Source organism: Schistocerca serialis, chromosome 4 (genome assembly GCF_023864345.2).
Source record: "Schistocerca serialis cubense isolate TAMUIC-IGC-003099 chromosome 4, iqSchSeri2.2, whole genome shotgun sequence".
Classification (NCBI taxonomy): Eukaryota; Metazoa; Arthropoda; class Insecta; order Orthoptera; family Acrididae; genus Schistocerca; species Schistocerca serialis.
The window spans coordinates 947,281,617-947,306,076 of NC_064641.1; the positions used below are offsets into that span (position 1 = coordinate 947,281,617).

Genomic DNA, 24,460 nt, shown 5'->3' on the forward strand with positions numbered 1-24,460 from the left:
CGGAGCGTGGAATGTCAGATCACTTAATCGGGCAGGTAGGTTTGAAAATCTAAAAAGGGAAATGGATAGGTTAAAGTTGGATATAGTGGGAATTAGTGAAATTCGGTGGCAGGAGGAACAAGACTTTTGGTCAGGTGAATACGGGGTTATAAATACAAAATCAAATAGGGGTAATGCAGGAGTAGGTGTAATAATGAATAGGAAAATAGGAATCCGGGTAAGCTATTGCAAACAGCACAGCGAACGCATTGTTGTGGCCAAGATAGACACGAAGCCCATGCCTACGACAGTAGTACAAGTCTATATGCCAACCAGCTCTGCAGATGATGAAGAAATTGAAGAAATGTAAAATGAGATAAAAGAAATCATTCAGGTAGTGAAGGGAGACGAAAATTTAAGTCACGGGTGACTGGAATTCGATAGTAGGAAAAGGAAGAGAGGGAAACGTAGTAGGTGAACAAGGATTGGGGGTAAGAAATGAAAGAGGAAGCCGCCTGGTCGAATTTTGCACAGAGCACACCTTAGTCATAGCTAACACTTGGTTCAAGAATCATAAAAGAAGGTTGTATACATGGAAGAAGCCTGGAGATACTGACAGATTTCAGATAGATTATATAATGGTAAGACAGAGATTATGAACCAGGTTTTAAACTGTAAGACATTTCCAGGGGCAGATGTGGACTCAGACCACAATCTATTGGTTATGAACTGTAGATTAAAACTAAAGAAACTGCAAAAAGTTGGGAATTTAATTCGATGGGACCTGGATAAACTGACTAAACCAGAGGCTGTACAGAGTTTCAGGGAGAGCATAAAGGAACAATTGACAAGAATGGGGGAAAGAAATACTGTAGAAGAAGAATGGGTAGCATTGAGGGATGAAGTAGTGAAGTGCAGCAGAGGATCAAATAGGTAAGAAGACGATGGCTAGTAGAAATCGTTGGGTGACAGAAGAAATATTGAATTTAATTGATAAAAGGAGAAAATATAAAAGTGCAGTAAATGAAGCAGGCAAAAAGGAATACAAACGTCACAAAAATGAGATCGACAGGAAGTGCAAAATGGCTAAGTAGGCACGGCTAGAGGACAAATGTAAGGATGTAGAGGCTTATCTCACTAGGGGTAAGATAGATACTGCCTACAGGAAAATTAAAGAGACCTTTGGAGAAAAGAGAAACACTTGTATGAGTATCAAGAGCTCAGATGGAAACCCAGTTCTAAGCAAAGAAGGGAATGAAGAATGGTGGATGTAATTGAGGGCAATGTTATAGAAATGGAATAGGATGTAGATGAAGATGAAATGGGAGATATGATACTGTGTGAATAATATGATAGAGCACTGAAAGACCTAAGTCGAAACAAGGCCCCAGGAGTAGACAACATTCCATTAGAACTACTGACAGCCTTGGGAGAGCCAGTCCTGACAAAACTCTACCATCTGGTGATCAAAATGTATGAGACAGGCGGAATACCTTCAAACTTCAAGAAGAACAAAATAATTCCAATCCCAAAGAAAGCAGGCGTTGACAGATGTGAGAATTACCGACTTATCAGTTTAATAAGTCACGGCTGCAAAATACTAACGCGAATTCTTTACAGACGAATGGAAAAACTAGTAGAAGCTGACCTCGGGGAAGATCAGTTTCGATTCCGTACAAATGTTGGAACACGTGAGGCAATACTGACCTTACGAGCCGGCCGCGGTGGTCTAGCGGTTCTAGGCGCTCAGTCCGGAACCGCGGGACAGCTACGGTCGCAGGTTCGAATCCTGCCTCGGGCATGGATGTGTGTGATGTCCTTAGGTTAGTTAGGTTTAATTAGTTCTAAGTTCTAGGCGACTGATGACCTCAGAAGTTAAGCCGCATAGTGCTCAGAGCCATTTGAACCACCATTTGACCTTACGACTTATCTTAGAAGAAAGATTAAAGATAGGCAAACCTACGTTTCTAGCATTGGTAGACTTAGAGAAAGCTCTTGACAGTGTTGACTGGAACACTCTCTTTCAAATTCTGAATGTGGCAGGGATAAAATGCAGGGAGAGAAAGGCTATTTACAATTTGTACAGAAACCAGATGGCAGTTATAAGGGTCGAGGGACATGAAAGGGAAGCAGTGGTTGGGAAGGGAGTGAGACAGGGTTGTAGCCTCTCGCCGATGTTGTTCAATCTGTATATTGAGCAAGCAGTAAAGGAAACAAAAGAAAAATTCGGAGTAGGTATTATAATCCATGGAGAAGAAATAAAAACTTTTAAGGTTCGCCGATGACATTGTAATTCTGCCAGAGGCAGCAAAGGACTTGGAAGAGCAGTTGAACGGAATGGACAGTGTCCTGAAAAGAGGGTATAAGAGGGACATCAACAAAAGCAAAACAAGGATAATGGAATGTAGTCGAATTAAATCAGGTGATGCTGAGGGAATTAGATTAGGAAATGAGACACTTAAAGTAGTAAAGGAGTATTGCTATTTGGGGAGCGAAATAATTGATGATGATCGAAGTAGAGAGGATATAAAATGTGGATTGGCAGTGGCAAGGAAAGCGTTTCTGAAGACGAGAAATTTGTTAACATCGAGTATAGATTTAAGTGTCAGGAAGTCTTTTCTGAAAGTATTTGTATGGAGTGTAGCCATGTGTGGAAGTGAAACATGGACGGTAAATACTTTGGACAAGGAGAGAATAGAACCTTTCGAAATGTGGTGCTACAGGAGAATGCTGAAGATTAGATGGGGAGATCACATAACTACTGAGGAGGTATTGAACAGGATTGGGGAGAAGAGGAGTTTGTGGCACAACTTGACTAGAAGAAGGGAACGGTTGGTAGGACATGTTCTGAGACATCAAGGGATCATCAATTTAGTATTGGAGGGCAGCGTGGAGAGTAAAAATCGTAGAGGGAGACCAAGAGATAAATACACTAAGTTGATTCAGAAGGATGTAGGCTGCAGTAGGTACTGGGAGATGAAGAAGCGTGCACAGGACAGACTAGCATGGAGAGCTGCATCAAACCAGTCTCAGGACTGAAGACCACAACAACAACGACAGGGTACACGGAGAGTCAGGGGTGGGGAGTGGTAGGGAGCGGGCTTGGGAAAACATATGCAATCACCTGCAGGCTGGAGTGTGGGGTGGGGGATAACTACTTGATCACTTTAATTAATTTGCTTATCAATTTGATATCAAAAATGCACCCTGAGCCCCGTCATCCCACTAATCGAGCGACCATCGTCTTTGCGTGGCCTGATGAATACTGATACGCTCTACTTTATGCTCGTGGAAGGACGCGCGTCCGCCGTCTTGCAGTCGAACAGCTCCTACGCAGCTGCTGCGGGCCTGAGACAAACTGGCGGCAGCTCCATTATGGTCTGGATAACATTCACATGGGCATCTATTGGCGCAGTGGACCTCTTGCAAGGCACCATGATGCCAAGGAATATCGTGCAGACCACAGACACCCCTTCGTGACGATCACTTTTCCCAACGTCAGGGGGTTTCTTAATAAGATAATTGCACCAAGGCCAGGCGTGTGGTTCGAGGAACACAATGGCGAGTCCCAATTGATTTGCTGGTCCCGTAACTCTCCAGGTATGAATGTGATGGAACACATCTGGGATATAAGTGAACTTGGACTCAGAGCTCAACACCCTGGGGAGTAGGTGTACCGACGTGGTGCCGGCTCCCTCCCGTGGCCTGCCGAGGCCTCACTTCTTCTCTGCCACGACCTCGCCGCTGTTACCCGTGCCACAGGGGACATTCCGGCTGTTAGGCAGGTGGTAATAATGTTCTGGCCGACCAGTGTACTGCCGACCGTGTGGCCGAGCGGTTCTAGGCACTTCAGTCCGGAACCGCGAGACCGCTACAGTCGCAGGTTCGAATCCTGCCTCGGGCATGGATGTGTGTGATGTCCTTAGGTTAGTTAGGTTTAAGTAGTTCTAAGTTCTAGGGGACTGGTGATCTCAGATGTTAAGTCCTATAGTGCTCAGAGCCATTTGACCAGTGTACTTGGGCGTGCACCACAGTTGTACTCTGTCACAGCTCGCCTGCTTTACAGAGCAGGCTAGCCCCTGACGTTCAGTGATGAGGCGTGGAGGACAATTTTTCATCGCCCTTCAGCCACTTTGGACAGTGGCACACGAATATAGTCTGTCGGTAAACTGAAGAGCGAGCGCGCGAGTCCCCACTCTGCCTACCCTGCTACGTCACAGGGCGCTTCTACAGGCTGTTCCAGAACGTAGTACAGTCCCTGCCGCGGCGCGCGCTTTAAAATCTGTAGCGACGCCGTGTGCAGATACGTCCCGTCTGCGTTTATTTGTAGAGAAAGGCGTTAAGAGTATAAGGAAAACAAAAGACGATAGCTTCTTCCAAACGAAGCATTATAGAGTAAATAATATTAACATAAGAACGGAAGTCAGGATTCTACTACAAACATAGAACCAAATGCCTATTCATATGAATGTATGTTCCTTTATTCGTAAGACGAACCAGATATAGTGCAATCAGTCTGTAGAATTTAAGGCTTGTTCTTACTTTGTGCTTCTACTAAAAGGTAGAAGTTTTCTTTGAAGGGCTGCATTGAAACTTAACAATTCTTGCAACATGAAGAGTGTTTAAAAAGTAATCAGAAATTTATAGTTTCGTGTGTTGTATTAGTTCGATTCGCACTGCTTTTTTTGTCACTGTCTTCGTAAACATGTCTGAAAAGTATTTCCAGGTAAATCCCATTTCACGCAATGTCTTGTGTAAAACATCTTTCTGCAACGAAAATGTATTTTTTGTTTCACGCCAGTAAGTAATTTCCGCAATGTGGGCACTATTTTTTGGTTTATGTAAAAAGTCCTCCATCGTTTGTCGAATGACCGATTTTGTGAAACTGTCTATAACGATGGGTTTCCTCCCTAAATTATTAGTTTTCCTTCGCGACGATTCCAGTAAACCATGAGCCTTGTTTTCGGGTTCCTTCCTTATGCGTCCTATTTTGGCGACTCTGCCGTTTGCACAAACGATTGGGACTGGTAATATTAGCCAACAGTTCTTTTTATGTTGCCTCCTTAACACACGCTGTAATAACGTCAGAGACGATCGAACGCTCGTTCTGCGCAAATATCTCCTCTTCTTCGTATTCTGCACATTTTCTTGCAATTCAGGGCGATTATGCATCACTTCCGGATACTGAAGTATATCAGTGAGTACACAAAGTTAACTGACTGAGATTGGCAACTAAGATGCCACGAACAGAAACGACGTATATCACTGCACGCCGAACTACACCGCTGGACAGGTAACGGGCAACTGATTTTGGGTGGCCCTGTAGGCCAGTGGCAGGTTTCTTCCGGGAAGGGCCACTTCCCCCACCAAAAGCGCTGCTCGCTCTTGAGTTTACAGACAGACTATAGCCTTCGCCGTCTGAGTCGAGCTACGAGGCCTGCCCTCTGCCAAAGTCGCTTGCGTCAGCGGACTTTGCCTTCTTCGGCCTGTATCGTCGCTAGAATGATTCCCCGCCCGTCCCTGCTCCACTTCCGTCCTTCTCTTAGCGCACCACACGTCAGTTCAGTCTCGCAGTGAGCACTGTTGGTAATGTTTTGGGTAATCTGCTCATACTGAAAACTTTTTGGTGTCGCCACGCTGGAGACGGAGAAATGATCATCGCACTAAAATAAATCGTAGTTCGTCCCAAAAGATTTAAGTGTTAATTTCTGCCGCTCGCTCTTGCAGAAGGGAACAGTGGAGAAATAGTCCGAAGGTGGTTCGAAGAAACCTTTTCCAGGCACTTAATTGTGGGTGCAGAGTAATGCTGTAGATGTAGATGTGGCTCTATAATGGCTAGTTAGAAACGTCGTCTCACGATGGTTTATTACTTACGTAGCAATTCCATCGCTTTTTTTTCGGTAGCTTTCGCGCACCTGCTCATTGAAAAACCAAATGCTGAATTTTTATCCAGGCATGTTATTTGTGACACTCTGACCTCACCTGTAATGAACTTCCTGATTTTTGCAAACTGACCAATCACGGCATATGAGGTTGCGGCTGTTGCAATCAATTTGCCGACTGACAGGGCAATTCTGCCCTCTAGCGGCACGGCGTGGAACTAATGAAATGACGTCAGCTCGAAAACCACGTGCTTTTCCGGTCTCTCTGGTCTCCTTGACCATACTGACGTCATTGCGGCTTAAACAGGAGCTCTGCGTTTGCCACTGTACGGTGTATGGTTTGCAAGTATGGGACATCAATGCGGCATTCGATATCCACTGCCGAGTTCTATGTCCGGTCATTCGTTACGGTCTTCAGGCATCCACGTTGCGCTCCTGCATTTTTCCTGGGCCATCTCTACACTTCCCACGTCAGTCTGTCGTTACCTCTCGGAATCCGAAAGACACCTCGCTTGACGGTTCTACCGTCCGCTCGCTTGTCTTCTGTTACGTTTTCATTGGTGTCATAATGACGTTATCCTCTACAGTCTGCTCGCTGTTGTTTGTTTTCGGGGCTCTCCTAGAGCGTCGGGACTTAAGACAATAAGCTACACACGTCGTCCCACGTTAAGACCATCGCACAAAGAGAGTGGTGGGCTGCGATGAGAGAGTACAAGTTCCGAATTTGCTTCAAGCACAGTTCTGCTGCGGCATGACTAACAGTTGCACCACAGTGTGCAATTGAAATGGTGGAGCAACTGGAAACGCACTCGACACTTCAAGTACGAAATACTAAGAATTTTGTGAGAAAGACGTGTAATTTGCGCACAGATTCACCGTGAAATTCTTGCAGTGTACGCATCAAACGTAATGTGACATTTAGTCGTAGTCAACTAATGGTAGAAACTGTGTGACGATGGCCGCACGGACGTCTGACTCTGACCGGGTGAAGGACGGCCATCAATATCGGCCACAGATGGCGCTCACCAGGCACTCGGGGAAGAACACCTCAGGAGGAGGCCGAGGTTTACTAACGAAACGTTAAATAGTATTCACATCTGTCTTTATTCAACGACCGCACCCACAGAACAGATCTGACTAACAATTATTCAAAACTGATATATACTCGTTGTTGAGAGTGCTCTCGACACTGTCAGTAATGTCGATATAAATGTACCACACTCCAACAGAGATGCACTCCAACGACGAGGAAGATCACGCAGCGATTCTCCAATGGCCCCGCGACCAGTGCGCAGATTTCTGCCGTCTGGGAATTTGACGGTTGGTACAATGTTCCGACCGGTTTTTACGCAGACTTGCTGTCTATGTCCAAAAATAGCGTCAAAAATCAGTGTCACTTTCAAGTGTTGTACACTACTCAATAAAAACTAATTGATATGCCATAATAATGTGGAACTTACTTCTTAAAGACTCTTTGTAATTTCCATTACGCACCTCTGCATTGCTCGTTGAGCTACATCCATTTTGTAAGTAGTTTTCGTATTAAAAGCCTGTGCAGCACTGCTGAAAGCTGAAAACTAGAAACATACTAAACAGTGAACATAACACAGGGATTTTAGTTTTCAAAACTCTGTGTGTGCAGTGTACTGAATGCACTCCAGTCTTTTTTTCTGTGCATTTCATTTGATATCCAGCTAGTGCTTGTCGTCAACTACTGTAAATATAAAATTTGATGAACTCGTTGTACTAATTTATTGGCCATTTTTTACACATTTTCTTATCCACATGTTGTAATCGAACGGAACGCATATTAAGGAGACAACGAAACCTAATGTCAGGTGCTGTGGATGCTCACCAAAAATGATGTTAACGCTGGTTCACAGCTCGAAATTATCGTCCAGGCGCGTAGAGATGCGAGCCAAAGATTCAAAGGCCAGAGTCGCTCATTGTGTGCGACAGAGCCGGGTGGAACGCGTGGAAGATGATCGCGGACTCGCTGGCGACGGGAAGGACCGCTGGAAGCCCGCGGGGAGGGGGGGGGGGGGGGAGGGGGGGAGGGGGACGGTCCAGTAAGTCCTGTTTTGCTGAAAAACACGTTTCGACCAAAAACCGGGTCTGCGAATCTCAGCTGTCCATTTAGTTTCTGTATGGGCTAGTCGTATAAAACAGAAAGTGTTATTTTGCTTCAAGGCAAGTACACAAGGAGAGTGTGTCTCCATCCAAATCATTTGGAATGTTACTTCATTTTTGTAGTATACAGTAGATTGTGCGTACATTGTATTGAAATCAAACAGTCACGTTGAGAGAGGTGCCGGCTGCGGATTGGCGAGCGAACTGGTCAGGAAACGGCACTACCAGCTCGAGACACTTGTTCACGACGATTCAGAGGGGCAACTTTGACCGTTCACATCATTTGGTTGGATGCTGTGTTTCGTGTGCTTTGCTCGTGTTGCGCTGGTCTTCCTAAAAAATAAACAACTGAGGGCCAAGACCTTCTACTGTGTGTGTACTCAAGGAATGGTTCTTAAGTGAAGCTAACTGAGGAGATATGCTTTAGGATGACTAAAATACATCTAATTGTGGGTTAGGGACAGGGTCTCGACCTTGGCGTTTTCCTAGTGAATACTGACGCCGTTTTACACGCTTTATGCGTGCATCGTGTGACAAGGAGTACGATTAGATGTAGATGTAAGCTCAGATGTGAAAGTGTAGCTGGGTGTTGTTTGAGTTCGTGCAGCACAAAGCAGATCGGCACACTGCGTTCCGCAGGAAGCCGAATTAACGCAGTTAATTAGGATACGACCCGCCACACATTACTATCGGAGTTTTCATTGTAGATTACTACACTCTATACTAAAGATGTTATCCAACTTCCGTGGTCTGTAGGTTCTGTGTGACGTTAATATACTTCCTATTTGCTGAATTCCTTTAAAAGCACCGGTGATGAAAAGTTTTGGAATATCCAGAATGTTTGCGATGGTTCAAGAGAACTTGCAGATTGAATTAGATCGACTAAACGGCAGAATTCCTCTACTCATAACGCACAACATAACATACAACCCGAGCACTCAGGGGAAGTCATTTCAGCATTGCGAGCTGCAGCTGTCCGCCCCCGGTAGCTGAGTCGTTAGCGCGACGGAATATCATACCTAACGGCCCGGGTTCGATTCCCGGTTGGGTCGGAGATTTTCTCCGCTCAGGGACTGGTTGTTGTGTTGTCTTAATCATCATCGTTTCATCCCCACCGACGAACAAGTCGCCGAAGTGGCGTCACATCGAAAGACCTGCGCCCGGCGAACGGTGTAGTCGACGGGAGGCCCTGTTGTTGTTGTTGTTGTGGTCTTCAGTCCTGAGACTGGTTTGATGCAGCTCTCCATGCCATACAGTAAAGCTGCATGCCCTCGGGAAAAATTACGGCCGTAGTTTCCTCTTGCTTTCAGCCGTTCGCAGTACCAGCACAGCAAGGCCGTTTTGGGTAGTGTTGCAAGGCCAGATCAGTCAATCATCCAGACTGTTGCCCTTGCAACTACTGAAAAGGCTGCTGCCCCTCTTCAGGAACCACACGTATGTCTGGCCTCTCAACAGATACCCCTCCGTTGTGGTTGCACCTACGGCACGGCTATCTGTATCGCTGAGGCACGCAAGCCTCCCCACCAACGGCAAGGTCCATAGTCACACGAAATTTACTTTACCTGCAGCTTACTTACATTTATTATTGTTGTCAAGTTATTGTAAGCATACTAGCTGTTGAAGTAATGTTTGAGTAGAGGGGTGGCTGACCGCAAGTGAGAACGCTTTAGATCAGGGCAGAGCCGGTGTCGCAGGCTGCGCCATCCTCGTCGCCGCCCGTGAAAATCGCTGTCTGGCGGTTCTTCGATGCTTCGTGCGTTTCGTGTTGGACAGCGGTAACTGCGAGCTGCCCGCCGCGGCACACTTGCCAACTCAACACATTGTAGGCAAAATAACACTACAATAAACGAAAAAAACTGGCGACGAAAGATCACTTACGCTGCTCTGTCTGTGGGCGGCGGCGCCCTCTGTTACGAGAGCCTGAAAACTATTTCTGTGGTCAGCCCGAAAGCGACGGAGGACATACTCACCGTTGTTTCCAGCCTGCAAGTCCACATTCTTGTCCACCCCACTGAAAGAAATATTTCTATTCTCTATTTAATCAGCGGTATCAGGAATTACGATTATAAATTAAATTTTAAGTTGTAATTGATTGATATATTTGATCAACTTTCGCACGCACAACATAGTAATATTCCTAATGATAATAGTGATAATAAATTTGATGTCTCTATCTTAAACAGCACTATGAGTAGTTCAGGGGCGACCTCTACGGCAAGTTCCCATTAAATGGTCTTCCTCCCTGACTTCTGATAATCAAAGTTAATTGCTTACTACAAATGTGGAAAGGCGCTGCAGTCTGGAACCGCAAGCCCGCTACGGTCGCAGGTTCGAATCCTGCCTCGGGCATGGATGTTTGTGATGTCCTTAGGTTAGTTAGGTTTAACTAGTTCTAAGTTCTAGGGGACTAATGACCTCAGCAGTTGAGTCCCATAGTGCTCAGAGCCATTCGAACCACAAATGTGGAAAATACTTATCACCACGTACCATGCGGCTTTGTTAACATTACGGGCGGCACACAAACAGTCACTTCAGCGCAATCTAAGCGATCCAGGACGGTGTACAGTCATCGCGTATTCACTTCCTGTTTGTACCGATAACACGAGTTTAGTTGCAGTCTGGCTGTAACGTCACCCGAGACAGCGCTTAAGTCGGTGTTTGACTGATGCAGACGGTACGGTAGCAGGGTGCGAAGTGAAGATTCTGCTTGCTTGCTTCGTGACACACAGCAGAGTCTGCTGTTCCTGCTTCGGTGAACCATAGTATATTCATTTTCTTTTCTTTTTGGCTCGTCTTCTGGGTTGCATTCTTCTTCTCTTGCTGCCCGGTTATCATTCCAGGAGCACGTCCGGCCATCTGGTGGCTGGGCGTCAGTGAAATTGGTTTCCCAATCCACTGACCAGCGGGTTTCTGGATGTCCTCGCCGACGCGTAGAATTTCGTCGCGAGCTCGCGGAAGCGTCGCTTCAGCGTCGGTGCATATGGTTCATATGGCTCTGAACACTATGGGACTTAACTGCTTCAGTGTCGGGATTGCCGCGATGTCGTTAAGCTGCCTCGTACCAAAGTCTCGAGGCAGATGAAGCGCCACAGCCGGAGGGCTTTATTCTGCGCTCGTTGCAGTGTCTGCAGATGAGTGTCTGCACACCACGGCCGCGTACTCCAACATCGACCTGATGAGTGCTCACAAGGGAACCTCCCCATCGCACCCCCTCACATTTAGTTATAAGTTGTCACAGTGGATAGGCCTTGAAAAACTAAACACATATCAATCGAGAAAACAGGAAGAAGTTGTGTGGAACAATGAAAAAAATAAGCAAAATATACAAACAGGGTAGTCCATGCGCAAGATAGACAACATCTAGCACAGCTCGACCTCAGGAGCGCCGTGGTCCCGTGGTTAGCGTGAGCAACTGCCGAACGAAAGGTCCTTGGTTCAAGTCTTCCCTCGATTGAAAAGTTTAATTTTTTATTTTCGCAAAGTTATGATCTGTCCGTTCGTTCATTGACGTCTCTGTTCACTGTAATATGTTTAGTGTCTGTGTTTTGCGACCGCACCGCAAAACCGTGCGATTAGTAGCCGAAAGGACGTGCCTCTCCAATGGAAACCGAAAACATTTGATTGCAAGGTCATAGGTCAACCGATTCCTCCACAGGAAAACACGTCTGATACGTCTATACGATACTGGTGACGGCATGTGCGTCACATGACAGGAATATGTTGTCGACCCACTTAACTTGGACACTTGGTGAATGGGTAAAAAGTTTCTTCTACCTTGCCCGCTTTAGGTTTTCTTGTGGATGTGATAATCACTCCCAAAAAAGTGATGAAAACATAACAGTTTGTCACATAAACTGCAACAAATGAATGCAACAGTTTCACAGTCGCACAGTTTTGCCTGTGCTCTGTCAAAACATATGTTTTTAACGTTTTCAAATTTTTCCGTGTGTAGACCGTCAAATCCTGCATATGTCCAAGCAAATCTGAACATGTTCTGGAATTTTGGAGAGCGAAGTTGATTATGTGTGAGTGCCTGAACTTTGATAATTGTCTGAAAATACAAAGTTAAACTTTTCACCCGAGGGGTGCTGTAGCTTAGCGACATCTGACTAAGCAGTTACGTTACAACAGCTCTCAATGCATGTGCAGCTGGTCTTACCCGTAGAAGCAGACCTGACAGGGGAGGATATGGGGAACTTTCAAACACATCTCTAAATTTCTATTTGTATACCTACATCTCTAACTAAAAGCGTTAGATATTCGTGTGATCTCTAAGCTTCGAGTAAATAAATCAGTATACTGACACGTGTCAAATGACTTTCTAATTGTTTCCACAGTTCGTTCTCTGGTAGCTTCCGAAGTTCCTCAGTTAACCCCTTCCATCGCTTACTGAACCCTACTTGCAAAACCACTAAGCACCCCACATACACATCACTCTGTGATGAAGTTTCATGTGCACGACTGGCTGTGTGGTCCATTACGCTGTTATTCACTTCTAAACCCGTAATTTTCTCTTTGACTAATTAAATTGTCATGACTTTTTACCATCGTTTAATAGTATGCTACAGACTTAACTCTCTCGTTCGTTGATAAAATTCTACTAAAAACAGTCTTTACCGCATAAATATTTTGTTTAAAATGGTAAATCGGTGACCGGTTTCGATCTATTGCACTTAGACCATCTTCAGTCTTTGTACTCCACGACGGTGACAGGAGGTGGGCCGGATGAGCAGGCTGAGCAGGCCGGCCCAGCTGCTGTCACCGTCGTGGAGTACAAAGTCTGAAGATGGTCTAAGTGCAATAGATCGAAACCGGTCACCGCTTTACCACTTTAAACATAATATTTGTGCGGTAAAGACTGTTCTCAGCAAAATGTTATTGACATTCCCGAGATCGCTGTTTCCCTAGGAGAATATTCCAGAAAACATTTTCTTCTTTGTTTATGTGTACGGTTGCTCTCAATGCATATTTTCTCCTTCTACATAAGTTGTCTGCTATGTCGTTGTTCTTTTGGCATCCATCAGACATTATGTACATTTTAAGTTTACTTGTCTTTCGGAAGCAACTTGCGAGAGGAGCAGGCACAAAATTATAGGGCTAAGTTTCTGTGTCTCACATCTGTAGTTGACATAAGCGCCTGGTCAACTCGTACGATAGTTACACTGACGGCCCAAAGCAATGATCACCTGCATCGGTACACCTTTGGAACGGAGAGCCGTAGCGATTCTCAATAGCGCCGATCCGACGAGCCCTCGGTAGGTTTCCCGACGGATGTGGTGCCGGATGTCTGGGCACAGGTCGCGAAGTCGCCGTGAATGGGGGGCCGGTGGCCGGCATCGTCCCAGGAGAGCGCCGTAGGGCTGAGGTCAGGCGGCTGTGGCGACCGAGGTAACAGCGTCAGGGCACTGTCACGGCCCTCAAACCACTGTAACAGGATTCTGGTCGGCTGACACCGGCAGGCAAGACATCCAGTCTGAAACGGTGCAGGTGATGTGCAGTGACGTACACGTAGTCCACAGCTCCCACGGCACCTCCAGTTACTACTACGGGCTCCAAAGATTAATGTTGCTCCGACACACACCATGTGTGGAATGGTGCAGTTTACGTAGGTAACTGCATCTCTGGACACGACCTTCGACCTGGTATAACATGAAACGTGATTCGTGTGACCTGCAGACAGTTGTACATCTATCCGAGGCAGAATGTAGGTGATCTCGTGCCCACTGCAACTGTAGTTGGCGAAGTCATTAGGTGGAAAAGCGAACGCAATAGGACGTTCCTGAGGCCATATTCAGCAATGTCGGCTCAGTGGTACGCCCTGCCACAGGTCGCCGCTCGTGCTGCTTCACAGACGAGGCCGACCTGCGACACCTGTCATGTACTCGAGGTTTCGCCATTCCTTCCTCAGATGCTCACGCCAGTGTCACGTGAAGAACCGACCAGCTTCGTTACTTCCAGCTTCCGGTTGCCACGTTCCGCGCCCTGTTCTTTGCCGAAGTGACTCGCGTCAGTGAATTTCCCCGTATGTGACCCGTATCGTCGCTAGATCATTTCACAGGACACAGTGTTGTGCACATATGGGCAAATCGCTGTGTACATCATTCAAATTATTAGAATACGTTTCAGAATCTCCCACCACAGATGATAAATTACCCATTCCGGCCATTTTTTCACTAGACAGCCGTAGAAACCAACAGGTAGTGTTTATTGTGTGGTTTGTCCTTATGTGTGGTTTACATCTAAATACATGGTGCGACTTAAATCCCTGGACTTTTTCTTATTCAACTGTTCACCCGTTTGCGGATTATTTGCACTGGTGTATCCACAGACACTTCGGGAAAGTCCCCCATAAATCCCACCTGTGAACAACAACAGCCGGTCAACATCGTTTAAGAGTGCACTGTTCACATATGTCGGTTCGAGCACGGTGTCCTATGGAAGTCCCGGTGCAGTGTAGTGGAATGCAGGATCCAGAGAGGATGTCTCCAGCCTTACACTCTGGAAACTCGTTCCAAAAGCTCACCTTGTGGCCACACTCCACACCTGGCCTTTAAGTTTGCTCGAGAACGCCGCTACGTCAGGCAATGTAGTTTACTGAATTTCTCCACCGAATCCAAATAATCATACTGGAATTCCCCTTTTTCATTACAAGCTGAAATATATGATCATCGGAATGCACAGCTCGAGTGAGATACAAATCCTGCTGACGCACGGTTTCAGAAAGTGGCGCCTCCGTGAGTCTTAGTGATTACACGCAGCGTAGCGTGATGCTCTCGGTGATTCCCTTCAAAAATGAAATATATTTCTCTGTGCTGTCAGTTAGGACACAAATCCTGTCTTACAATGAATGTAATCGGCCGAGTGCTCACTGAGGAAAGGAGGATCGTACCATCTTGAATTGTGTGTGGGTACGGATATGTGTCACGGTAGTGTGCGCAGAGCAGCAGAGATTGTCAATTAGACAGCACTGAACGCTGCACAGTGTTTCAGTGTCATTAGTAGATGGGTATCGGCGCCGTCAGTGAGCTAGTCCGTCCCGTGTGTGTGTCAGCTGACGCCAGCTGCCCTCGTCGGCGCGCGCCCCTCGCTACTTGCTGGTCGCCACGCCCACGCGGTGCAGCCACCACGTGTCCGCTGCTCGCAGCGTACTGTCTGTTCAAATAAAGGCTCACTTGTTCCTAACACATCGTTTTAAATTGAGGACAAGTCAGCTGTTCGGCTACAAACTGAGAATGGCAGGCTGCGATATCAGCAAAATGTGCAAATTATTTGTAGCTAAAACACCATTTTACACACAGTACAAGTGACACGTGACGCCAGGGGAAAGCTCAGTAGCCATCTTGGATTCTAAACCTAAAACACACACTCAGGTGACGAAAGTCTTGGGATAGCGAGGTGCACACGTACAGATGGCGGTATATCGGCAGAGCATTGGCGGATCTCTCGTTTGTACTCAGGTGATTCTTTTGAAAAGCTTTCCTACGTGGTTATGGCCGCACGACAACAATCGATAGAGTTAGAACGTGGAATGGTAGTTGTAGCTGTACGCATAGGACGTTCTATTTAGCATATCCTTAGGAAATTCAATATTCCGAGATCCACAGTGTCAAGAGTACGAAATTTCAGGCATTACGTCTCACCACGGACAACAAAGTGGTCGACGGCATTCACTCGATGACCGAGCGCAGCGGCGTTTGAGTAGAGATTTAAATGCTAACGGACAAGCAACACGTAACCGTAGAAGTCAACGTAGGACGTACGGCGGACGTATGCGTTAGGACAGCAGACGACCTTTGCTAGCAGCACGACCTCGCATGCAGCGCCTATCCTAGGCTCGTAACCACACTGGTCAGTACATAGACGGCTGGAAAACCGTCGTCTGGTCAGATGAGTCCCGATTGCAATTAGTGACAGGTGACGGTAGGTTGGATCCAGGTTGTCAACAAAGCACTGTGCAAGCTGGTAGCCGCTCCATAATTTTGTGGTCTGTGTTTTCGTGGAATGAAATGGTTGCTCTGGTCCAACTGATCCGATCACTGACTGGGTAGTGTTCGGCTACTAGGAGACCATTTGCAGCCATTCACGGACTCGATGTTCCGAAACAACGAGAGAATATTTAGGCGTGTAACCGTACCACAATTGTGTTGCGATTGATGTGAAGTACGTTCTGTCATTTCGAATGAATGGTTTGGCCACACACATCGCCGGCCGGAGTGGCCGTGCGGTTCTAGGCGCTACAGTCTGGAACCGCGTGACCGCTACGGTCGCAGGTTCGAATCCTGGCTCGGGCATGGATGTGTGTGATGTCCTTAGGTTAGTTTGGTTTAAGTAGTTCTAAGTTCCAGGGGCTATAGAGGCTGCACGGCTAAGAACTTCTGCAGGCGACTCCCAGCGACTCGATGAGTCCACGCCTCGTCGAGTTGCTGGACTACGCCAGGAAAAAGGAGGTCCTACGCGATATTAGGTGCCACGCCATTAGGTTTTGTCATCTAGTTGTAAGGATTATTGAAGTCGAGTTTGTGAACGGTATGAGGCACAAAGACGCATTGATTGTTGGCGATGAGGTATGCGGTTTTGATGGAGTGGTAAAGCTGTGGGACAACGTAAATACATGCTTAAAGCAAAGTGGACTTGCATAATTTGGAGGACGTTAGTGTAAGGGATACCTAGGCAACACGACAGGTTGAATCACGGTTTTGTGGGTGGGGAGGACAGTGGAAGATACTATCCCTATGTTCGACCGCTTGCCTGCTTCAGCAGTCTTACTCTATAGTGTGACTTAAGTGTAACATTGCGCAAAAAAAAGTCACTTTTTCGAAAGCCCGTAATTGTCTCCCACTGTGAGGCATAAGTTTGAAATTTGGCTCAAAGGTGCCTACAACCTTACTGTGTAATCGCGCAAAAGCGAGGCCCCCTGCGGCGCCACCGTGCTGTGGCCCGGCGGCGCTTGGAACAGCGAGGGGTCGCAGCTGTGGAGGAACTGTCAGCTTAGTGATGTCACGCTGGCACCAATGGTCACCAACCCCATCTTTGACATGTCACATGACTGAACGGTCGTCTCCCTAACCCACATTTCAGCCCTTTTTCGATGCCTGATGTCTGACGGAGGTCAGAACCGCCACGTCCAGAGTTGAAATCGTGCGGTTTTGTTGCGGGCAGCCGAGGAAAACAATTCAGAGACTCCGACACCCAGAATCGACACGAAAAGCCCTGAGGGGATGGAAGAGAGGCCGTCAATGAATGCACCTCTCGATTACCACACATCTGCACATTCGGCAGTGCGATGAGCAAGAGGACCACGTCTTGACCATTTTCTACAGGGCTGACATCGCCCCGGAGGATTCGACTCTACTCTAAGGATATTAGGGGGCTGCAACCCCGTCGGACGTGATCTCATCCTTTTGAAGTGTAGTGCGACCGCAGTTTTTGCTGTTACCGTACAGTGTGTTACCACTAGGAACCGCTGAATACCATTCGAGGAAATCTGAACGTCATCCGAAGCAGCAAATGCTTTTTCATCCGTCCTGTTTTGCACTCTCCTGTGGCGTGATCACGGATGGGTGCAACATTGGCACGTTCGCGAATAAAATGCCAAAGAGTCCCTCCGAGACCTCCGACTTCGGCAACACCCTCTGTGCCACCCACGCATCTTTGCTGAGCACGTTAAAAACGTACCTCTAGAGACTTCGATATCCATTCAGCTGAGTGGCTGCACTAGCACCCGAAGGCACGCAACCTCGACGGCTGTGGAAGGGCTCAAATTTGATCAAATGATTTTCAACGATCCCCGGTCTTTCCAACTTGTATACTAGAGCAAAAATAGCGATCGCTCTACACTCCAGAGAAGTCTAACCGCGTTCAGTGGGGTTGTGTCCTCGGAGTTGCTGAAATGTGGTGTCAATGTGACATCGCTGACCCACCTTATATCACACATCAACTTTTTGAGCTGGACCCTTTAATTACGCACGTGTCGACCCCGTGACTTTGGATGCGTCGCCGAGCCCGAGGTAGCAGGAAGCTTCGCTTTTGCACAATTGCAGAGGAGGTTTTAGGGCCCTACGAGCTAAATTTCAGACTTACGTGTCGCAAAGGGAGACAGTTAGGGGCTTTACCTTTTCTTTGCGAACCGTGTGCCAGTGTGGTGAGATTGCGGGCGGCCCGCAGGTGCGGCTGCGACGAGTGCGTGGTGTCACGCCAGGAGGACTCGCTGCGCCACTCGCGGTCCCGCATCAACGCGTACCGCGCGCTGGCCAGCCCCTCTCTGATCGCGCTCTCCTCCAAGGACCCCATCCTCACCGCCTTCGAGCTGTCCTGGGAGCTGCGCCGCCTCAGCTTCATGGAGCACGAGTTCAAGTGCGAGTACCAGGTAGGTCGGCGCAGCGCTGCGAGCCGCGAGCCGCCACACACCACCTGCAGGTTTCTGCTGCTGCTGCTCTGTGTGTCCGTGTTGAACTTTCTGTTTACCCGCATCAGCTGGTTCATCACTACCACAAAGTACTCTCCCTTACTAGTTTCCATTGGTTGCTCTAGTATACTGTGTACATCCACTTCCAAGTGTCCACTGCCTGTGTCTACCGTATGTTATACAACCTCCCTTTGCTCTAAATAATAATCTTATTCTTAAGTCGTCGATACGCACAAGTCGCACCTGTCCCTCTGCAGGTTTTTGCAACAAAAATCAATGAAGAAGGACTTGATCCTAGTGTGTATCGTTTCGGTATAATAACAGTCAGTCCGTACCACATTCATTCGCGTTCCTATCACCAAAGACATTTCCAGGGGCAGATGTGGAATCTGACCACGATCTATTGGTTATGAACTGTAGATTAAAACTTAAGAAACTTCAAAAAGGTGTGAATTTAACGAGATGGGACCTGCATAAGCTGACTAAACCTGAGGTTCTACAGAGTTTCAGGGAGAGCATAAGGGAACAATTGGCAAGAATGGGGGAAAGAAATACAGGAGAAGAAGAATGGGTATCTTTGAGGGATGAAGTAGTGAAGGCAGCAGAGGATAAAGCAGGTAAAAAGACGAGGGCTAGTAGAACTCCTTGGGTAACTGAAGAAATATTGAACTTAATTGACGAAAGGAGAAAATATAAAAATGCTGTAAATGAAGCAGGCAAACAGGAATACAGACCTCTCAAAAATGAGATCGACAGGAAGTGCAAAATGGCTAAGCAGGGATGGCTAGAGGACAAATGTAGGGATGTAGAGGCCTATCTCACCAGGGGTAAGATAGATACTGCCTACAGGAAAATTAAAGAGACCTTTGGAGAAAAGAGAACCTCTTGTATGAAATTCAACAGCTCAGATCGAACCCCAGTTCTAAGCAAAGAAGGGAAAGCAGAAAGGTGGGAGGAGTATATAGAGGGACAACACAAGGGCGAAGTACTTGAGAGCAATGTTATAGGAAGGGAAGAGGATGTAGATGAAGATGAAATGGGAGATGTGATACTGCGTGAAGAGTTTGACAGAGCACTGAAAGACCTGAGTCGAAACAAGGCCCCGGGAGTAGACAACATCCCACTAGAACTACTGACAGCCTTGGGAGAGCTACCCCTGACAAAACTCTGCCATGTGATGAGCAAGACGTATGAGACAGGCAAAATACCCTCAGACTTCAAGAAGAATATAATAATTCCAATCCCAAAGGCGGCAGGTGTTGACAGATGTGAAAATTACCGAACTAACAGTTTAATAAGTCACGGCTGCAAAATACTAAAACGAATTCTTTACAGACGAATGGAAAAACTGGTAGAAGCCGACCTCGGGGAAGATCAGTATGGATTCCGTAGAAATGTTGGAACACGTGAGGCAATACTGACGCCGGCAGCGGTGCCCGTGCTGTTCTGGCGCTGCAGTCCGGAACCGCGGGACTGCTACGGTCGCAGGTTCGAATCCTGCCACGGGCATGGGTGTGTGTGATGTCCTTAGGTTGGTCAGGTTTAAGTAGTTCTAAGTTCTAGGGGACTTATGACCTAAGATGTTGAGTCCCATAGTGCTCAGAGCCATTTGAACCATTTTTTTGAGCAATACTGACCCTACGACTTATCTTAGAAGCTAGATTAAGAAAAGGCAAAGCTACATTTCTGGCATTTGTAGACTTGGAGAGAGCTTTTGACAATGTTGACTGGAATACTCTCTTTCGCCGGCCGGAGTGGATGTGCGGTTCTAGGCGCTACAAAAAAAAATGGCTCTGAGCACTATGGGACTCAACTGCTGTGGTCATTAGTCCCCTAGAACTTAGAACTACTTAAACCTAACTAACCTATGGACATCACACACATCCATGCCCGAGGCAGGATTCGAACCTGCGACCGTAGCAGTCGCACGGTTCCGGAATGCGCGCCTAGAACCGCGAGACCACCGCGGCTAGGCGCTACAGTCTGCAGCCGAGCGACCGCTACGGTCGCAGGTTCGAATCCTGCCTCGGGCATGGATGTGTGTGATGTCCTTAGGTTAGTTAGGTTTAATTATTTCTAAGTTTTAGGCGACTGATGACCTCAGAAGTTAAGTCACATAGTGCTCAGAGCCATTTTTTTACTCTCTTTCAAATTATGAAGGTGGCAGGGGTAAAATACAGGGAACGAAAGGCTATTTACAATTTGTACAGAAACCAGATGGCCGTTATAAGAGTCGAGGGACATGAAACGGAAGCAGTGGTTGGGAAGGGAGTGAGACAGGGTTGTAGCCTCTCCCCGATGTTATTCAATCTGTATATTGAGCAAGCAGTGAATGAAACAAAAGAAAAATTCGGAGTAGGTATTAAAATCCATGGAGAAGAAATAAAAACTTTAAGGTTCGCCGATGATATTGCAATTCTGTCAGAGACAGCAAAGGACTTGGAAGAGCAGTTGAACGGAATGGACAGTGTCTTGAAGGGAGGATATAAGATGAACATCAACAAAAGCAAAACGAGGATAATGGAATGTAGTCGAATTAAGTCGGGTGACGCTGACGGAATTAGATTAGGAAATGAGACACTTTAAGTAGTAAAGGAGTTTTGCTATTTGGGGAGCAAAATAACTGATGATGTTCGCAGTAGAGACGATATAAAATGTAGACTGGCAGTGGCAAGGAAAGCGTTTCTGAAGAAGAGAAATTTGTTAACTTCGAGTATAGATTTAAGTGTCAGGAAGTCGTTTCTGAAAGTATTTGTATGGAGTGTAGTCATGTGAAACGTGGACTATAAATAGTTTAGACAAGAAGAGAATAAAAGCTTTCGAAATGTGGTGCTACAGAAGAATGCTGAAAATTAGATGGGTAGATCACATAACTAATGAGGAGGTATTGAACAGGGTTGGGAGAAGAGTAGTTTGTGACACAACTTGACTAGAAGAAGGGATCGTTTGGTAGGATATGTTCTGAGATATCAAGGGATCACCAATTTAGTATTGGAGGGCAGCGTGGAGGGTAAAAATCGTGGAGGGAGACCAAGAGATGAATACACTAAGCAGATTCAGAAATATGTAGGTTTGCAGTAGGTACTGGGAGATGAAGCAGCTTGTACAGGATAGAGTAGCATGGAGAGCTGCATCAAACCAGTCTCAGGACTGAAGGCCACAACAACAATAACACATCACCAAAGATATGATTTCCCATGAACTGTCCTTTAGCATTAATATCTGATACATGATAAATAAGTCTCTGGCTTTACAATGTGAAATCTTTTTAATTCTCACGGCACGATATGTTCGAGTTCTTTCAGTGTCTGTTCCGCCCAAATTTAGTCTTTTTCACGTGCACTGTATTTCACGTTTCGTTTATTAGCAGAATCGCCTTGACAACGTTCTAGCATAAGGTCCAACTATTTTCTGTCCCAATATCTCAAAATGCTCTATTATCCACCCCGCCGATGTCTAATCCAGTACTAGAATGATATTTAATTAGGCTTATAATCCCTAACTTCCGACTACCACAGAAGACTGCGAACGTGCACCATTGAAAACAAAGACTCAAGAGAGCTAACAATGCTGCGCGTGGTTTATATATTATATTCAAAACAAAACGCAGCTCTCTTATGTCTTGCTTGGCTTCCCTTTGTGCTACTTTGCGTTACTCTATTTCAAATGTCTACTCTTTGTAAAATTATGACTAACTATTACTTCGAAATACGACTACCGTTTTTTGGCTCTTGGGTCATTACGTATTACAGAATTTAATCTAATATTCGTTTCTGAATACCACTCTCTAAAGAGTTGTTACAGTGTCTACTTTTATGTACTAAGTTCTTGTGTATATAATCCCTTCCCCAAAATTTATTTCCAATCCCAGATTTTCCTTCCCTTTTTTTCATGTCTTTTATGAAAATATTAGTAACTAGAATATATTGATCATTACCTCGCTTTATTTGCGGTGTGAAGTAAAAATTGAATAAAAAAGGATTGTGAACTCGACCCACGACCCTCGGATTGCCAGTCTGTGCTCTTACCTTTATGCCCCACACTGCCTGGAAAGCACACTATGACAAATTGCTGATGCCTCCTGACGAGGGCCAAAAATACTATTCTCTAAACACTTGGCCATCCGGAATTCCCAGTTCTGTTATTTTCATTTCTGGCCAAACGTCGCATATACTACAAATTCGGACTAAATCGGAATTGATAAGTACGCACGGTCTCCTTCTGAGTGAAATCTAAGTTAGGTCACAGCAGAACTTGCAAAAGATAAATTCTGTCAATTTGTGCAAAGTGAAGTAAAGTAGTCATAAACGAAATATGTATTATTAAAATGCACTGTCGAGGACGACTGGTGTGGTAGCATGTTGCCCGGTTAAAATTACGTCACACAGGAACAGGCGTACTGGACCAAAGGGCTGGCTACAAAATGTGCAACACTGCAGTGTGGCTGTTTTTGGCGTCGCAGAATTTTTGTAAACAAACAGCCAATGGATGGTAGTTGACGTTTGCCAGTGCCCAAATTAACATCAGCGAAAGAGTGAACTAAAAGAGCACGGATCATTTAAGAAATTCGTGGCAAGTGCGGATCTGAGTTAGGAGAAGACAGTTAATGCAGCAGCATTTGATATGAACGGGCGGAAGTATAGCTGTAAGGACTGCCTCTGGGGCACACAACTGTTTGTGTTTGGAACCGTCTGTGTAGCAGAACATTCCGTGATGACTCAGCCAAGAAGGAAAGTTACCTTTCGATGGAAATAATGTTAGAACGACTTATTTTGAAGTCGAAAAGTTCCTAGAAGAAGATTTAAAACTGAGTTGGGACGATGTTATATGAATCCATATGTCAAGTGTCAAAAGTGTTTGTTTTCTCAAAATGGAGAAGGCAGAAATTTGTGACAAACGAGTAAATTCGTGTGGAAGCAGTTTACAAGTTACACGTTGTGAGGGCAGTATTGGTGATATTAGTGTTTCACATGCTAGATGTGATATCAGAACTATCAGAATTTCTGAGTAGCCGTTTGAAGTGCCTGCTGAATCGGTATGCATGCCACAGTATGCATAGCTATTATGTTCCAAAACGCCGCGCATAACAGTGGGATTTTCTGCTGCTTATATCGCGGGTTCTATTGGTGATAGAAAGGTAGGGTCAAGTGTTTTGGAGAGCCCTTGAGCTGGGAACCATTTTTATATTCAACAGAATAATCTTAATGTCGCTACCCTACAGCACAGGGTCAAAGTATGAATATTACACGCTTCCTTCTGCTTAGGAAAATGGAGCAAATCGGTGGTTGGTTCTTCTTGTATTTCATGTGGTCAGCGGTGGCCTTAATGAGACTTGCACGGGCTATATTAGTTCATGGATGGTTCCTCGGAAAAACCCACAAAATGGGTTTCTTTACTATATTTTCGCCGTCACCAGCGGACCAAAATCCAGCGCAGGATTCTGAGACGACTATGCACAGCAAATGTCTGAAATTTTTACAATGTATTCGTAAGATCTAGATCTCGAACAACCTTGAAAACTTTCTTTGTAACTTTATCTGCTCCCGAGATACAGATGTTCAAAGTTGCTCTAATTCTATACGTAAAATCCGGTATGAAGCTGAATCGAAATAATAAATAATTGCAGCAAATTGCTCAAATTTTAACGTTATGTTCTATAGGCATTTATTTAGAAGAGACGTATCCCCGTTTTCAAAAATCTTTATCCGTTATCGCGAAACACCCGTAAAACTCGTTTCTTGGGTACTAAGACGCAGCCGCGGATTCCGAGAGGGCTATGCACAGGAAATGTCTGTAATTTTTACGTCGTATTTCCAAGACCCAGTTCTAGAACAACCTTAAAAATTTTCTTTATATTATTGTCCATTTCCGAGATACACAGGTTCGAAGTTACCATATTTTTACACGTAAAATCCGGCTTAAGGCATGCCAAAATTTTTGGAAAAGTATTTAAACGTAGAATGAGGCAGCTGGTAGCCCACTTTTTGTGTCAGAGCCTTTTCTACAGACAGGAAGATATTCGCATTTTTTGGGCTGGGATGGGAGCATTTTTCCGCTAGTATAT

The 24,460-nt window shown here is 45.9% G+C and overlaps 1 protein-coding gene across 1 annotated transcript in view; it reads left to right on the forward strand.

The window, feature by feature from the left end:
• Nucleotides 1–24,460, forward strand: part of LOC126474851 (transient receptor potential-gamma protein-like) — a 528,586-nt gene that overhangs the window by 57,525 nt on the left and 446,601 nt on the right. Inside the window, exon 3 of the mRNA XM_050102331.1 lies at nucleotides 18,156–18,357. Coding sequence (XP_049958288.1) covers nucleotides 18,156–18,357 — 202 coding nt within the window. The remainder of the gene's footprint in view (nucleotides 1–18,155; nucleotides 18,358–24,460) is intronic.